Genomic DNA, 17464 nt, shown 5'->3' with positions numbered 1-17464 from the left:
CTCATCAGAGTCGTACTCTAGAGATATATCGAGAAGCCATGTATCGAAGGTCTAAGCGTGCGCAAGTTATATATATGTCAAAATCTGCCATTCGGCCAAAAAGACGAGCCCGCACCAACTGGTGGCAGGGAGACTGGTTATATTTGACGGTATATTAACGGCCTGTGGTATGCATTAAACGATTAAACTTGAAAAGTACTTTTGAGATAGCTCATCAACGAGCCCACCAGATAGTATATGGAATTCCCACCAAAGTTGTCTGTTGGAGGTCGTGCAGACAAAGCACGCGCTGTCCTTGGGGATACAGTAATCAAGGGTCTTGCGCATGCTACGTGGGTGGCGGAACATACATAGCCACCCACAACGCTGATTTTCAACTATCTGCCCTTGCTGCAACTGCCTGTTTTGTGTTAACCTGATGCAGCGTATGGTCTTGTGAGAAGCTCCCTGTCGACTCCAATATAGCTCATCCCTTCCTCTAGAGTATAACACCCTGGTACGGAGAATGTAAAAGCCTTTAGCCCATCAACCCCCCTGGATCCTAAAAGCTTATTGGGTGCTAATATGCATGTCACATTGGTAAGTCTGTGGCCTAGTCCATACAATCCGAAGGCCTAATAAGCAACCTGTTCGTATAAATGTTGATATTATCGACAAGTCGTAAGTAATTAAGGCCTGAACCGTGTTTGTATCATCTCCTGCTCACAACATCGTAGACCGGGTGGGATGTATCTTCTCTCCATGCCCTCGCCCAAGTCGTCGAGAATAACTTCCCGTGGGGCTCACGAGATGATCTGATCTGTACGAAGTTGAAGAGCGCATACGAGCGTGTTACTCAGGGTCACCCAGAAGGGCCTCAGGACCTTGCTGATATCGAAGCATTGTTGGTGTGTAAACCTGGGGCATTGGTCAACTCTGTACAGAATTAGTTCTGCGCACAATATCTCCAAGTTCCTACCAATGTGTATTAGTAGGCTAAACAAGAAGCAGTGGGAGGAAATGCTTGGTATTACTATCCCATAGAATTGAAGTGGAACTTATTGAGGCTCTGATACTGCTCATAGTAATGCAGCATGGTGTGCTATATTAACATTATTAGCTCGAAGTGCCTTTTCTTGTTACTCCCCATGATGGAAGTTATTACACCTTTATAATAGGTATAAGACACACTTCTATGGTCAAGCTGTTTTCCCTAATATATAATGAGGTCTGTCTGGACTGCACGATTATGTGTATCTTATACCGGAAAAAAGGTATGTAAGTTACAAACACTGAATAGTGAGAGTGGGTATTCGATGGAAACCTTTTCTGGGAAGAAAAGATAGACACACGAATATAATAAAAAGAGATGGGAGGTAAAATGCGCGCAGTTAAAGAGAAACGATACAGTCATCAGTCGTATGAGTAAGAAGTTTGATTAAAGGACATTATAATGACTTATAGCTTTTGTTATGTGTATGTTCATATTCCTCGTTCAGTGACCGTCCAGCGTCTCTTTGCGGTTGGCTCGCGGCTACGGGAACTCCAGAGCCCATGCTGGGATTTCGCGCGCTGTGGTGCACCATCCACAGCATTGTTTCTTGTATTTGCAGCATCTTCAATGCCTCTTGAGTCGCTATTAGATCCCTCAAAGTTTGGCATAATATCATCAACGGGTTCGGCAGCGGGGGTAGACCCCCATAGGCCTGGGGTGGCATGCCTGTCACCAGAAAAGGACCTTGAAGGATTGCGTAAGCCACTTGTGGTGCCGTTAAAGCTAGAGCTGCGAGATGGTCCGATCGAGAAACCACTCTCAAAGGAGTCGGTCACAGTAGATAGAGACGTAAATCGATGCCGATATGATGATATTGGGCTGGGGAGGACTCTAGGGGACGGTGATTGCGTGGAGCTGCTGCTTCCAACTCGGAGATGCTCGGTCGAGTTCACTAACCTTACTTCATACTCATCCGACAACTCGTTAGAGCTACCTGATTTCCTCTGTGTTGGTGTAGGTTGAATGACGGCGTTTTCATCACCCGTAATACAGCTCCTGTGAACGGCGAGTGTCAAGGAAGCCATGCCAACATCTAGTAGGGCGGGTCGGTTGGTCAGAGCACCAACGATGGCGTTGCACCCAGCTCCGTGAGTAACGATTATGAGGACTGTGTCAGTATCGTCATCCTCATCTGTAGCCAGGGTATCGTCAGAGGCCATTTGAGATTCCTCTCTGTGAGACAGCCGCCTTTTGGTTTTTCTACTATCACCGGCCTTGTACCAGTTAACCATCCTCTCGAGCGCGCTTCGAAATCTGCGGTGCATGGAGCTCCACTCCTCACCGTATTCCCCACCACTGCCCCAATCCAGGGGGGCCCTCATGCTGTCCCACTGGTAGTCTACGTCGATACATGCATCCCGCGCGTGAGCTACATACCCCGCGGGAATAGGGTCGGAGGGAGATATGGCATATGTGGGCGTTGGGGGGATGTATTCATTGTCGTTATGTGTCTGGGAGGTGGTCGACAGTTTAGATAAGCCTTGGAGGTTGGCTGGCTTATCAGCGGCGGTATCTAGAATATCTGTCATGCCTCCTGAGAAGGCAGCTGTTGCTGGGGGGCTATTCTCGTCACCTTTTCCGTTTTCCGCAGTACTGTTGGCAGAGAATCCGTTCCAGCCTCCGGGGAAATGTCCACGGACCGACTGAGGAGTTATATCCGATGGTACAGAGTCTTCTTGTCGAAGCAAGCTTGATTTTGCCCCTGCAAGCATCATGACCGACCCAGGCGGTGGTGTGATTGTGTCAAAGTAATCTGGTGTCAGCCATTCTCCTAGACAAGCGTCCAGGCGGAGTAAACATTGCTTTTCACCTGGCGGGGAAACTTTTTCTTTCCCATGAGCAGCTTCACCTGCGTTTTCTCCGGGCTCTTGTATGGGGGCCAGCTGAGGCGAATCCTGACGCTGTGGCCGAGGGGAAGTGGAACGCCAGCGGCGGTGGCTCGTTGGTAGGGGGGTACCAGACTGGGGCCATTGGTGAGGCGACGAGTCTGCTGGAATACGCTTCGACTGACTGACCCCCGCACTTAATGATATGGCTGTTTGGACACATCGAAGAAAGGGCGATGAATGAATGATAATACGATGCTTTCGCGGCTCTTGTTCCTGCGCACTGCATGGAGACTGGATTTGACGGCTGGGGTGGCCGCTTTCCGGCAGGCCATCAGAGGACAGAGAGGAGGGGAGACACCTGTGGAGTTCACGGTACTGTAGAAGCGTCCCGATGCGAACTCCCAGAGCACGGGACTGGTTCCAGCCGCCGTACGTCAAAGGCGGATCGTATGGTGTTGGCGAGGTAAGATGCCACTGTTTATCAGCCGCATCCAGTCGGGCACCATGCCTGATGGGAGTGAAGTTAGCGGATGAAGCATCCCTTATGTACACAGATATACCGTACCTGACAACGATGATGATGCTCGGTGGTCTTCCCATGATACCTGCTTCTTATATCGTATACGGTCGGGCCTTGTAGGATATATCGAGAGAGATGAGGAGGGAGAACTAGGCTGGCTCTCAACGAGTAGCTTTGCGGCTGTCGGGTGTATATCTATGAAGTAGTTGCATGGTAGTGTTTATATTCACAGTTGGCCAAACTCGCTTGATAGAGAATAATAAATACGTCAAACATCACACAGCACAAAATACACAGAATACTGTGCATACCATGTAACAGTGGCCGCCATCACGATGCAAACATGGCTCTTACTTGAGCGGGGGTGAAGATTGCGCCCTTCTTGGTGATGTTTCTTTTTTTTTTGCTTCTTCCTTCTTGGAGTCGTTAAAAAACATGTGATCTCGTATCACGTGTAAGCTTAGTCAGAAGAAGACTAGGGGGCCACGGAGATCACATGACACGGCTGAGCTTCTCAATAGCAGAGCAGCAAGATGATGCTTTCAGAGACACCAAATAAGCATGGGAAAATGCGATATATACAGGGCTACAATGAATGTACGATGAAACTAAAAGGGCTAGAGACTACAGGCGCTCTATATATATACATGCTGTATAAGAGTATTAGAGCCAGTGGTTCGTGCCTAAGCGATATGTGGAATGGCCATCTCCAACAACCCCTTGCCGAAAATATATACTAAAAGTCAACTTTATTGGTGACAAGTGGATAGAAAGTATGTCTTCTCAGCTAGCCCAAGCGAAAAGTATGTAAAAGTGAAGAAAAGTATGTACAGTTGAAGTCATTCTGCTCGTGAGAACTGTGTTCGACCACGGTAAGGGCACCGAAGCATCGTCTAACAGTTGACATAGATAGCTACAACTACTTGTTAGCCAACAGTAAAACTGTAACAGGGGTAGAATAGAGTCAAAACATACCGTTGGCAAAGAGGGCATAGTTGTCAGCATTCTGAACAGCCTTGGCAGCTGGGAGAGAGATGCACTGTTGATAACCATAGGCATAGTCCTGGCAGTGTGGGCTAGCGACGGCTGGGTTGTGGGTGAATTCATGGAGAGTAGTGGTAGCCTGGTCCTGGGCATGGCACTGTCTGGTGAGGGGGGGCAAGTTGTAGTAGATTGGGCAGTTGACGACCAAGTTGCGGGATGGAAGGGTGTAGGCAAGCACACGGGGCTTGCAGCCACCCATGGTATCAGAGCAGTAGTAGGTGGTGACACCGGCGTTGGCAGAGCTAGATTCGCGGGCGACGGAGTTGAGGCGGGCAATGACTCTCTGCTTAGCGTTGGCGTCGTTGGTGCGGAAGTACTCCTGGAACTTCTGTGGGTTTTGGGCAGCGGCACGGGCAGCGGCCTGTGCAAGGCGGGCAGAGTTTCCAAGGGCAGTCTGGGTGGCACGAAGGGTGTTTGCGTTGCAGGAGCCGCCGACGATCTTGGTGCGCTTCTCAAGGGCTCTGGCATGAATGGACTGCATCTCTGGAGTGAAGTTCATGGCCTGCTCAACGGCAGCAGCCTGGTTGCCGTCAATATCCATCTGGAGCTCGTTAGACTCGTACAAAGCAGCCGAGGTGATAGTGGTGCTGTGTTCCTCCGCAGTGGGGATAGCACCGTTAGCGGTAACGACATACTTGCCACCGACGCTGAGATCATGGGTGGCAGCAATGTCGAAGGAGTGCTCAACGCTGGCCTGGGGAGCAAGGGTGGTGAAGAACTCCTCGGTGAGATCAGCCATGTAGTAATGTGGCATCATTCCGGTGAATGGAACCTCGGCACCTATCCGTCATTTTAGCAACCCTACATACTCGATTAACAAAATAGAGGAGAGGTATGTGCCAACCATCCTTGAAGACCATGACCTTGCGATTAGGGTTCTCGTCCATGATGGTGTTGAACTGGAGCATGTTCAACGGGGTGTCTCCCTTGTTGGTGATGATAGCTTTGATCATGGTATTTCCAATAGCGGTGAGCTGAACGTCGACAAGAGTCTCGTTCATGGGGGCGTGAGGGTAAGCAACAGCCGGGGCTACCAGGGCACCCAAGGCTGCGAGAGCAGCGACTAATTGCATGGTGAAAGGAGGATAAGCAAGAGATAGAAAATATGATTGAGTGATAGGTTGGTGATCAAGAGAATCAATGTCTCTTGTTGTTATCGATGTTGTTGTTGCTGCTACTGCTCCTTCCCCAGAGGAAGCTCATCCTTCTTTATATCACTTGCGAGCTAGACCCCCTGCTCAGGATAATATCGGCATAAAACCATCCCCTGCATCCAGGTGCCTGCAGCCATACTGACCTTGAGCCAGGATGAAAACCAGGAAATAATCCCAAATACAAGGAAATTGTCCAGGGGTTGCATCGGACCGGCTACAATGGGTATCTTCGAAGGACCGATATACGGCAGCCAGACGGCGTGCTCAATTGCGAGGCCATGGCTGAGGTCAATATTACGGGCCAACAGGTCTGGGGAAGGGTGGAGTGGAGTTCGTGCTTTGGCGCTGCCGGGTTCCGCTTTGAAATGCATGGAGGAAACAGACGTTGAAACAAGCATATGACAGGCATTACTTGGCGCCTTAGGGGCTTGCGGAGGGTATTGAAGAAGACGGTATGATGTTCCTGATGTTTACTGATATTCATAGACGAAGATCAGAGCGTGGTTGACAGCGATCGGTTGATCTACCCGCCAAGCGATCGCTTAAGTTGGTTGGAACGACATCTTATTTTCTCGGCTCTGGTCGCAAGCCAGACATCATCATCGTTGATTGTTGAAAGCGCCCCTGGAGATGTTGTTCGAATAACAGTCATCAATGATATTATTCCTTTTTCTTCTTTCCATTTCCCCCAGATGGGGCCCGAGAGTAGGCGAGGAGGGACGGAGATGACGCCTTGATCTGGCCATCCCAGGGTGTACAGTTATAGAACTAACTATATAATTGGTGGTGCAGAAAGTTCGTGGGGAAGATGCTCCGGGCTCTCATCAAGGACATATCCCGAGGCTTGACTCGAGCGCGAAGCCACCACTATCGTGCGATAGAGAGGTGGCTGTGTGGGGGGAAGCAAAGGGTGATAGAACCTGGTCCCTAACTCTCAGCCCTCGGTCGGACCAGTCGGTAGTTGACGGGTTACAGAGTAACAAGGTTAAGGGTTTGTTTTATGCAGGGGTAACAGAAACATGTTATTATTAGTATTCGCCAATGGTGCCGGATGAGCGATTGCTACAGGGTCGTTGATCCGCCCGTAAACCAACCAGGTACTATATTATGTAAGGCCTTTCCGTTCTTTGGTATACGGAGTTCGATATGATATCTGGCTGGTGTAATAGGGGATATTTTTGGAGTAAGGCTAGTACTTGGCTATGATGCCTTTTGCTCTTATATCGTCCATAGCATTATGTCGAAATCTGCCCTAGCCAAGAAGATCCGCCCGTCGCTGATTAGCAATTCATCTTCCCACCGCTCTCGCCTGCTTGGATGGCCATTTGAACGTCACGCACTCGCGGACCTCTAGGGACATTATTACCATCTTTCTTGGCAGCCTCCTGTCTTGGGAGAATTCCTTCAAGATAGTACTCCTTATAGTACGGGTAGAAGGCCATTCCCCGGAGGAATAACAAAAAGTTCTCAAAAAGTTCTTGTCCGTGTCAATATCTAAGGCTTTCATTAACCCCGTTGCGACATGTTGTTTACCTCTTCAAACGCCTTCTTGATCCAGAGACAGCGTTCCTCTGCAGTCATTTTCTTCGTAGCGTCAGACGGCACAGAGGTTGCGGAAGAAGCCTAGGAGATGTTGGTGGACGTATAAGTTAGCCGTGTAGGGTTCGTTAACAACATATTACTAGTGGTAGTTGGAGTCGGAGACTTCCGTTTCTTAAGGTTAGGAGCCTTTCTGGAAGCCGAGTCAAACATTCTGAGTATCGTGCCAGGGCTGTTGGAATATGATGGGATGAGAAATAGGCGTTTTCTAGAGCGAAGAGCACTTCACGAGGATAGAATATTCAGTGAAATAATGTTAATCAGGCTTACTATGTAGGTTGTGTGTTTTAAAAGACTTCCCCAGGATTTATATAAGTAGCCAAAGGTGTAACGCCCTAATATATCACGTGACTATAAAAGTCCACTCAGGTGTTGTGCTTAGTCATCTCACGTGCTCTTACACGTTGAACCAAATCGTCATTCGCTGCTCCTGCTCGTTATTTGACACAACATCCATCCATCAGATGTGAACATGTACTATGTAAAGCATCAGCTCGATACTCTTCATCTTTATCTCTACCTTGGCATTCGAGGTGGGAAAAGACGCTTCCTTTGCCTGCTGCAACCATAGATTGGACCTTCTGCCACTTTGAGATACCCCGGTCCCGTCCCTCCCTCTCGTTATATACGATATGGCCACCGACATCTTAAAGCATGAAACCCCAGCTTTGTCAAACAATAAGTAACTAGTCTCTGCCGCCAATCAGCGTGGGCTCACCTTTGGGCAGATTTGGACGGGGTTCTACGCAACATCTCCCCTCCTTCGTTACAATGGCCGATGATGAGGTTAAAAAACTGCGCGAGCTTTTACAGCATGAACAACAACGTCGGAGAGTCGCTGAGCAAGGTCTTCAAGACGCTAAGCGGCGTCTTGAAGAACAGATACGGTGCTCGACCCTCCCCGAATACCTTGACGCGTGCCACACCCATCTCTTCCTCGGCCTTGTCCCAGGGCATCCCAAAGGTTCGACCAAAGGCAGTGCCAACAATGCAGACGGCAAACTCCGCCCTGACCGCATCCGGGAGTGGACTCTATTTGCCGAAGCGCAGACAGCAATCTGGGACCAACTGGTCGATGGGGATTTTATCACGCAGCGCCACTTCAGCTCCTTACATGGGTTGATGACCATAGGACACAACATGAAAAAAATAATTCGTTCGGAGCTAGACCTCCACTACTTCCAACGCGATGCCATTACGGTACCCGCGACGTCGGTGATCGAGGCCCTCTATCAAAACGAGCAACTCCGAGAGGCGTTCAAGCTTCAGGGACATATCGTGTTCGAAAACCATACAAATACCCTTACCGATGGTGAAGAGGAAGAGGAAGTTGTTGCTCGCCCGTCAAAGCTCCGGAAAGCCACCGGAGGGACTGCAACACCAAATACCCCTCCAACCTCTGGCCGGCCGCTGGCGGATGAGTTTTGTGTATACGACGAGGGCGAGAAGGTCAAAAGACCGGCTTTTATTGGTGAGCTCAAGCCACCGCATAAACTCCCACTGGCGGCTATTCAGGACGGGCTTCAGGACATGGAGCTTGATGAGGTAGTCGAGTGTCATCGCGCTGACACAAATGAAACCCGACATCGTCGTCTGGTGGCCGCCGTCATCACGCAAGCCTTTTCCTACATGATCAAGGCCGGTGTTGAGTACGGGTATGTGAGTACCGGTGAAGCCTTAATCTTCCTCCATTTTGATGCTGAAGACCCCGGGACTGTTTACTATTACCTTTCGGCCCCTAAGCAAGACGTGGGCGAGACGACCGGTTTTACAGGAGAGCTTGACGGTGACAATAGGCTGCATATGACAGCTGCTGGACAAGTCCTTGCTTTTGCACTGCAAGCCATACGAACCGCCCCGCATGATCAAAACTGGCGAATTTGGGCAGAGGAGCGTTTGAAAACATGGGTGATTGTCGAAGAAGATTTAGGATCACCAACACCACCAGCAAACGATGCGAGATCCTCTCCACCATATGAGCCCCTGAAGAGCGCAAAGCTGTTTATCCAGAGGACGCCTGTGCGCACCCGATCCAGGGTGCGATCGACGTGCAAACCAACTTCTACATTTCCAGGCCGTAGTGATGAAGATAATGATGACGGCGGTGGCCCTGATTCAGGCTCACCCAATCCACGGCCTCCGCCCACGAATGTCATGGTTGTGCCACCTCCTCTACCTGCCTGGGCGTCATCCTACAAGGGCCCTGTTTGCAGGGATGGAACTCGGCGATACTGCACACAGAAGTGCTTACTTGGCCTCGTGAATGGCGGGCCGCTGGACAGTGCCTGCCCAAATGCTAAGGAACACGGAACAGACAATCATAGGATTGACCACACCACCTTCATCACCCTGCTCAAGGCACAAATTCAGCAGAAACCAGACCCGAGAATCCCATTAGGTTGCGAATCGCTCCACAGACATGGTGCTCGCGGCGCACTGTTTGAAGTCATCCTTTTCGCATATGGCTATACCTTCGTGGGGAAGGGCTTCCCTTGGGAATTCCGTCACTACCTCAGACATGAAAAAGCAGTCTATGACCGGCTGCAGCCAATTCAGGGTGTGCATATTCCTGTGTGTCTCGGCACTATCGATATCCCTAAGCAGCCCATGTGCTACGACGGTATTGCGTACATTCCGCACTTTTTACTTCTTGCCCATGCGGGCACTAGTATTAGTGACTGTGGTGCTTTGAAGGGCCAAGTTATTTCTGCGGCATCGGAGTCACTACAGGCCATTCACAAGCATGGCGTGCTCCACCGTGATGTAGAAATGAGGAATATGTTGTGGGATAGCGAGAGAATCCTGATCATTGATTTTGAGCGGGCGAAGATTATGTGCGCTGAACGAGTGCCGCTGGGAGACACATCGCTAAACCAGCCGAGAAAGAGAGGGAAGAGCACTCCCGGTGAAGAAATAGAGCAGAAGGTAGATGTGGAGCGAACCAAGTTGGAGCGAGAAATGGGGTCGATGTTGAGACACTTGGAGACGTATCTGAAGTGAGGTCCGACCTGGCGCGTCCTATGTCTCTATTATATATACCCTTTCCTCCCTTGACCCTCATGTACAGTTAACTGAGCATATTTATTATCACCTTTATATGCATCAATAACCGCTAACTAGACAAAAATGCTGAACATATGTTGGACTCTACCGGAAAGCCTCCAACACGCAAGTGTTCTGCTACAACGGGGTGTGTGTGTACATCACAAAAGGCTAACTGAATACCCCATAGCGAATGTATTATAACTCTACCAGTACGATTGATAGAAAAGAGGTTATATTTTGACACCCATTCGTAGTAGTTATATGTATCACGAAGCGTTGAGAGTGATGTTTGGCATCGTACGGAGAAGAGATGTGCTGCTAAAGGCTTTGGCTGCGCGCCATCGCCCACAAGTAAAAAAATGAAGAATGCATCCCTTTCTACCAGTTACCCAACCACTTCCGTGACTCTCCCACCTTCGATATGCCAAATGGTGGGAGCAGACGACGGTCTCAACGGCCTAACCATAGACGACTTTCAGGGCCAGGCGATATACAGCCACTCCTCCCGCTACCCAGAGACACTGAGCCTGGTGGAGATACAGGAAAAGCCTTACACCCTCTACGACTACCTTAACCCGAAGCCTTTTACTATACGCTCCGGGCTACTGATGATGATACCCTTATTCCATTCGCAGAGGATCTGAAAACGTTGCATAAACGACCACACGGAGTCGACCTACATGGCTATGATATCAGCGCGGTGTGCCTCTTGTATCAGACAAGTACAATTCTGTGCTGCTCGTCCTGACACTGATGATACGCTCGTTAGGTACCCGGAGAAGGTGCTCGCGGATGGGAAGACATGAAGAGGAGCGCCCTTCGTGAACTTGAATGCTACAAGCGCATAGGGAACTTGCAACACAGCATGGCGGTACAGGTCCCCCTTCTACACGGCGGTGTTTGGGGCTGTAGCTCTCCTGTCCTGGGTTGGCAATCGAGGCGAAGACACTGTGAATAGCCAAGGGATATATATATATTCGTATACTTATAGCATGTGAAGAAGCAACTTCTCTATCTTTTGCTCGTTCTACGTCTGGGCTTGTAACTGACTAACGGGATGGCAGCTGTGGTGGCTTGGGACAAAACAAAATGTACCAAAGACGCCACGAAACCAACAACGAGCTAACCATCAGGCTGTTTACAGACAACGGACAGGTAAAACAACACGGAACAAACACCTCCGGGCGATAGATAGACATAGCATATGCCAGCAGACACCAATACGTCGCGGCAGGTGGCCGAAAGCGCCGCCGTCGCGACGTTCGACAGCGGCAGAAGGGGGGCTCCAGACCTGCGCCTCCTACACTACAACGACGTCTACCATGTCGAGTAAGTCGGTTGAACCGACATAGTACAGTTACATGCCCTCTGAAATACATCTCTATACTGACACACCTGTCTAGAGCCTCCTCGTCAGAGCCCTGCGGTGGCGCCCCGCGGTTTCAGACCCTGGTCAACTACTATAGATCTGACCCCGGGTTCGCTGGACAGCCCTCGATGCTCACGTTCTTCTCTGGAGACGCATTTAACCCCAGCCTCGAGAGCACCATTACGAAGGGCCAGCATATGGTCCCCTTCCTTAACCATGTGGGAACGGATGTAGCCTGTGTTGGCGTGCGTTCCCCCTCCCCTCCTCTCTTGTTCCTCATATTTAGACCGGGATGACGACTAAACGGTTAGCGGAGATGTAGAACCACGACCTGGACTTTGGGATCGCGCAGTTTAGACACCTCAGGTCCCAGTGCAGGTTTCCGTGGCTGCTCGCAAATGTGCTCGACCCGGCGCTGGGAGAGGGCGAGCCCATGGCCAATTGTCAGAAGACCTGCATGCTCGTCTCTTCGAACGGAATAAAGGTTGGCGTCATCGGCTTGGGCGAAAGGGAGTGGTAGGCAGGATGAACCTTCATATAATCTATATCTAAAAGCAAACTGGCTTACAAGTCAATAGGCTCGCGACTATCAACTATCTACCCCCGAATCTTATATACAAGTCCGCGTCAGAAACAGCAAAGGAGCTGGTCCCCGCCCTACGTGAACAGGGTGCCGAGATAGTCATCGCCATCACCCATCAGCGAGAGCCAAATGATAACAAGCTCGCAGAGAAGATCCCCCCTGGCCTTATCGATATCATTCTGGGCGGCCATGACCATTATTACAGCCACAGCCTCATCAACTCCACACACATCTTACGGTCTGGTACTGATTTCAAGCAGCTGAGCTACATCGAAGCCTGGAGAAAGGAGCCCGGCCCTGGCTGGGATTTCAACATCACCCGCCGCGACGTCACACGCGAATTACCCGAGCACCCAGAGACCGTCAAGCTTGTAGACAAGCTTACATCGGCCCTCAAGTGGAAACTGCAGAAGCCTATCGGGTATACAGTCACTCCGTTGGACGGCCGGTTCACCACCGTCCGCACACAAGAATCCAACCTTGGCAATTTTGTATGCGACCTGATGAGGTGCTACCACGATGCCGATTGTGCGATTATGGCTTCTGGAACCATTCGAGGAGACCAAATCTATCCACCTGGGATACTAAGAGTGAAAGACCTCCTCAATTGTTTCCCTTTCGAAGATCCCGTGGTAGTTCTCCGCATCACAGGCAAGGCCCTCCGTTTGGCGTTGGAAAACGGTGTCAGCGAGCTTCCTGCTCTAGAGGGGCGGTTTCCGCAGGTGTCTAACATCAAGTTCGCCTTCTCCGTATCCAGAGCGCCCGGTTCCCGTGTCATGTGGGCAAAAGTGAACGACGAGGATGTCGAAGAAGACAAGCTTTACACGGTATCTACCAGAGGCTATATGGCAAGGGGCAAAGATGGTTTCGCCTCGCTACTTGTCAAGAGTGAGGGCGGCGAGGCGGAGGAGATTGTCTCGGAAGAGGACGGTCTCCTCATCAGTACGATACTTCGCCAGTTCTTCCTCAGTAACAAGATCCTTGGGAAATGGAGCCGGCTTAGCCGTAGTCTGAACCGACACTTCATTGATATTCACAAAAAGCTCAAGTCAGAGGAACTGACTCCACCACCTAGCAGCACTACCTCTGCCGTCGATCTTTCAACTGGCTCGTCCTTCCGCTACGTCTCAAAGCCTAGTATTGCGCAGGCCACCAACCCAGTGGCCGCGGCCGCGATGATGAATCAACAACAGATTAGCACCATATCTCCGTATCGAAACGACATCGACCCCCCCCTTGACTCAGAGTCTGATTCACATTCAGAATTTCTCTCCCGACCCCGTAACTATGTCACGGCCGGTGCTGCGTCCCCGGATGATGCCGACCATAAAGAATTAGTCGCCAGAAGAGTCCTTCAGAAGTGGCGAAGGCGGATTGGGGTTGATCCAAACCGAGTCAAGACTGTTGAACAAGGTGGTATAGATCAGCTGCCACCGTGGACTCATGCTATAGCGCCCGTGGTAGATGGCAGGATCATTCGCATCGATTAATTAAATGGATTGTTTCTATTGTAGGTGGTGGTGGTGGTGGGGGGGGTTTGTTTGGTAGCATTGCCAGCAAGTTTCAGTAAGCCATCTATAGATATAAGACAAAAGTGCAGGCCACAATGGGAGAAATATCAAGCCATAGCCTATAAAGAGAAGGCAGGACTGTCAAAGATAAGTGTGTTTTCTTGTTAACATGGAGCTTTTAAAATCGGCGGTACTGATACCGTATATGCTACCCCGTCAAAAGAAGGAGCCTTGAGCTGTACTATTGAGTTATACTAACTAAGGCCTTCAATGGCCATTGCGAGTGCTCCTGTCTTGTTCTTGTGCCCTCCGATAAACCCGCTGGCATGCACAAATATGGCACCGTCAGGTATCCTGTCTCGCTTCTTTGCATCCATTTCTTTAGATATGATTCTATCGAGCTCCGAGTCCCGCGCACCACGCCATGCTTCTGGAAGAGCTCTCCTGGACTCAAAGCTACTTTCACTCACGGGAACGCACTGAACACGCCAGTTGGCATCCTCAGTGCTTGATTCAGGGTATATGACATATATGACATTATTTTCTGTGCCTCCTGTCGTTGCGTTTCCAGCCTCTTCTTCCAGGCGGTATAAATGTTCTTTCCATGGAATTCCTGAGTTTGACAGCAACAATATCTTCCCCGAAGGGTGAACATCAAAGCGAGATCGATAAGCCTGGGTAACCGTAGCACGGGCAGGCAGCCATTTGCTGCTCGCTGCGTGGAGCTTCCTTGAAAATGTCTCTCCAATAAAGGTGCTAGCCCTAGCAAATAGAGCGTCTTCGTCCAGGCTCTCGCCTGGTCCGCTGAGGTTCATGTCACTGATCAAGGAGCCTAGGTTAATACCACCATCTCGGAACCGTTTCTCCAAGCCCGCATTAGAGATGTCCTTTGGACAGTAGACAGATATTCCATTGTCATGTGCGTCGAGCGCTTCAATAAAATCTCCATAGAGCTTTTCGTAAATGGTGTCCACGTCCTGGTGGTCGCTGGAGAGTCCCATATGCTGGGCTATTATTGCCTTTCCAAAATGCATGTATACTAACCCGGCAGAAGACAGCTTGGTCTGATGCTGTGGGAAGGTTGTGTCGAAAGTTCGTTGATGGTGATCATATCGATTCAGAGCGGGGTCGTACACCCCTCCAACGTCAACGACAGTATGACAGGTAGCTAATCTAGCCGGGTCTCGTGTACGAATAAGGGGAGATGTCGAGTAGGCGGGCAGCAAGCGGAGAAGATAAACGGCGAGCGCCTCATCTGCGTGGAAGTGACCGCTTAGATTCCACACTGTTAGTCGCATTGTCTTTATGAGTTTATTTATAGTATGGGGGCTCACTTATGAGTGCCAATCAAGGGTGGCGATTTGAGTCTTTTCGCTCCAGTTTCCTCCGCCATCTTAACAACTCGACGTATCCAACTCATGGAATCTGGTAGTTTTTAAGTCAAGTTTTCGCGCTCTTTATAGAAAAGCTTGCGATTCCCATTTGAGTATGTCACGTGATAAATACCTGGTCCTTCCTTAGCTACATATTTACAAAAGAACAATTGGAAAATACGTTGAAGAGAAGACTGCTGGTGGGAACAAGGTCAGCCTACCAGGTAAGGCCCTGGTACGCCAGAAAAGATGAAATGCGTCTCAAGTGAAGAGTTAGTAAATTATAGAACTATACAACACTTGTTGTAAAGTCTATATTCATGCGAGAGTCCCCATGGGATCCCAACGCGGGAGGACTACAGGTCTCTGCTTCAATACATCCCGTATGTTCTGTGCTACGTATCGCCGGTCGACCACCACCTGGAAGAGGAATTCGTCCATCCACTTGTCTGTCATAACGAACCAGCCATGGTCTCCAACTTCGGATCCCCACGAGTTCTGGACACGCCAGCGAACAGGTTTGCCGTTCTCAACATGTACTCCCGTCAGGACCATGGCATGTGTCATCGCAGTCTCGCCGGTTTTCAGTCGGCCTGCCTTGGACATGCCGAATTGGATGTTGAAGCTGAGAGAATAGTCGTACAGGGCCGGATCCATGATTCCACGCTTGCGATCAGAGAACTTGCCAACATCACAACTGAAGAATACGGGGTGACCGGCATGGAGCATGGCGACTGCGGCCCGTTTGAGGTCCTATTCATCCCGTCATTAAATATTAGACCAAAATATCGGGGCTGACGCCTACTTACGTCCATGGATACGTTTACGTATGTGATCGGCCGCCCCCCGACGACGTTCCCTAGACGATCCACTGTCAAGAGGCGCTCATAGGAATTCCGAGGATCGTTTACTAAACTAAAGAGCTCATTCACATCAGTTCCTTGGTTGGCACGCACGCCGTCACGATCTGAAAGACCAGCTGCGAATTGGATCGGAGTCATAGACACTTTGTGGAATTTTCCCTTTGCGTCATAGTACTCCCAGTCAAAGTTTCTGGTGGCAGATGGGGGTGGCCCAAGCATGATCGTGAGGATCGAGTGAATCTCCTTCAAGAAACTGTCCTTGGCATCTGCAATGGATGAACTAGCCGACGGATCTTTACTACGAGCCATCCGGCGAATGATCAAGGCATGTTCGCGTAACTTGGTTGTCAAAATCTTCCCCAGCTCACTGCTGTTCTGCGAGCTAAAGGAGTCCGGGTAGAGGGTTTGCGGGACCTTTATCATAAAGGAACACGGTCAGGCTGGACTCTTGCAATGGCTTTTCTTCGAGAAAATGGGGTATGGGGTTTAGGAATCTCACCAATCCATATTTTCGAACGAGATTCGCAGCCATGTCCCACTGGCCACCATCTTCCACAGGGTTCTCCAGCAGCCGCTGTACCAGCCTACTATCCAAGGACTGAGAAGCGGTATCGATCATCTGCTCCATAAACCAGTTGGCCTTTTCCAGCTTATCCCAGTAGAACAAATATGATTGGCTCAGTTCGAACTTTTCCAAGCTATACTTCTTCATGAGGGCAACCCTGAAGACATTTGTGGCCGCAAAAATCCAACATCTACCAGAAGACGCTTGGTTCGTTATAGGACTCCCTTCAAATGGAATCTTGATGTTGAAAGTTTGGGTATCGACAACGGCCGAGGAAGGGTTGGACAAAATAGACGAGACCGGATTGGTCGAAAGCGCTGACATGGCGAGTCGATTCTAGGCAGCAGGGTCAGAGGCCCAATAATGATATGCTAGAGATCTCCCTCGCAGTTTATGTTGATGGTCACCTTAGGGTCAGCAAGTAGCTCTTTCTCCCATGTCTCCGCTTGCTGGGCTGAAAGCCCAACTGATCTCCCGCGAGTGGAAGAATAAGGCGGCGGAGCTGTGGTGAAACAATTCAACATCTATTAGATAGCATGAGTAGCTTGGTAACTCACGGGCACCGGTTTCGACATGGACATACTCGTCGTCGCTGAGCTGCATTATGCCGGACATGTTCATCGATGCCACGGCCTTCTCGCTGCGCCCTGGAGCTTCTTGCAGTTTCGACTGGTTGGAACCCATACTCGCCGTAGACGAACTTTTAGCTGATCTGTCTTAACAAAAAGAAGAAATCCCCAAAACACTGACTATATCTATGCATATATAGACGCATATAAGACAAGATACAAAAGTTGATTTACATATCCAAAGTTGATAAATCTGGGGGAAATGCGGAGAAGCAGGCGGGGATTAATAGCTGACTAATCCGGTAGTAGTAGAAGAAGAAGCAAAGATATCTTGTAGATGTCTGGGACTGGTTATCCTACCTCATTCAGGCATTATATTATTCTTGAAAAAAAGAAAGAAAAAAAGG

At 49.9% G+C, this 17464-nt stretch overlaps 7 protein-coding genes across 7 annotated transcripts; 3 read left to right on the top strand and 4 right to left on the bottom strand.

Moving 5' to 3' along the window:
* Window positions 1-1461: 1461 nt before the first annotated feature.
* MCYG_07156 (phosphoglycerate mutase family protein) lies at window positions 1462-3462 on the bottom strand (the record flags this gene model as incomplete). The annotated part of the gene is made up of 2 exons (XM_002845146.1): window positions 1462-1699; window positions 1931-3462. 2 exons carry the CDS (start codon window positions 3460-3462, stop codon window positions 1462-1464), a joined length of 1770 nt encoding a protein of 589 aa, XP_002845192.1.
* Window positions 3463-4346: 884 nt separating this feature from the next.
* On the bottom strand, window positions 4347-5499 carry MCYG_07155 (metalloproteinase 8; the record flags this gene model as incomplete). Its single annotated transcript, XM_002845145.1, has 2 exons — window positions 4347-5144; window positions 5236-5499. The coding sequence occupies 2 exons, from the start codon at window positions 5497-5499 to the stop codon at window positions 4347-4349; spliced, it is 1062 nt and encodes a 353-aa protein (XP_002845191.1).
* A 359-nt stretch (window positions 5500-5858) lies between these two features.
* Window positions 5859-6428, top strand: MCYG_07154 (uncharacterized protein; the record flags this gene model as incomplete). The annotated part of the gene is made up of 3 exons (XM_002845144.1): window positions 5859-5910; window positions 6067-6285; window positions 6373-6428. The coding sequence occupies 3 exons, from the start codon at window positions 5859-5861 to the stop codon at window positions 6426-6428; spliced, it is 327 nt and encodes a 108-aa protein (XP_002845190.1).
* Window positions 6429-7950: 1522 nt separating this feature from the next.
* Window positions 7951-10312, top strand: MCYG_07153 (conserved hypothetical protein; the record flags this gene model as incomplete). The annotated part of the gene is made up of 2 exons (XM_002845143.1): window positions 7951-10175; window positions 10300-10312. The coding sequence occupies 2 exons, from the start codon at window positions 7951-7953 to the stop codon at window positions 10310-10312; spliced, it is 2238 nt and encodes a 745-aa protein (XP_002845189.1).
* A 1116-nt stretch (window positions 10313-11428) lies between these two features.
* On the top strand, window positions 11429-13666 carry MCYG_07152 (5'-nucleotidase; the record flags this gene model as incomplete). The annotated part of the gene is made up of 4 exons (XM_002845142.1): window positions 11429-11553; window positions 11628-11838; window positions 11916-12109; window positions 12172-13666. The coding sequence occupies 4 exons, from the start codon at window positions 11429-11431 to the stop codon at window positions 13664-13666; spliced, it is 2025 nt and encodes a 674-aa protein (XP_002845188.1).
* A 275-nt stretch (window positions 13667-13941) lies between these two features.
* MCYG_07151 (MYG1) lies at window positions 13942-15080 on the bottom strand (the record flags this gene model as incomplete). Its single annotated transcript, XM_002845141.1, has 2 exons — window positions 13942-14959; window positions 15022-15080. The coding sequence occupies 2 exons, from the start codon at window positions 15078-15080 to the stop codon at window positions 13942-13944; spliced, it is 1077 nt and encodes a 358-aa protein (XP_002845187.1).
* Window positions 15081-15378: 298 nt separating this feature from the next.
* MCYG_07150 (bleomycin hydrolase) lies at window positions 15379-17172 on the bottom strand (the record flags this gene model as incomplete). The annotated part of the gene is made up of 5 exons (XM_002845140.1): window positions 15379-15813; window positions 15870-16337; window positions 16423-16824; window positions 16896-16990; window positions 17046-17172. 5 exons carry the CDS (start codon window positions 17170-17172, stop codon window positions 15379-15381), a joined length of 1527 nt encoding a protein of 508 aa, XP_002845186.1.
* Window positions 17173-17464: the final 292 nt, after the last annotated feature.

This window comes from Microsporum canis, genomic scaffold, assembly GCF_000151145.1.
Source record: "Microsporum canis CBS 113480 supercont1.6 genomic scaffold, whole genome shotgun sequence".
NCBI lineage: Eukaryota > Fungi > Ascomycota > Eurotiomycetes > Onygenales > Arthrodermataceae > Microsporum > Microsporum canis.
The sequence above is the reverse complement of the archived record's forward strand: the minus strand, read 5'-3'. Positions and strand labels throughout refer to the sequence as shown.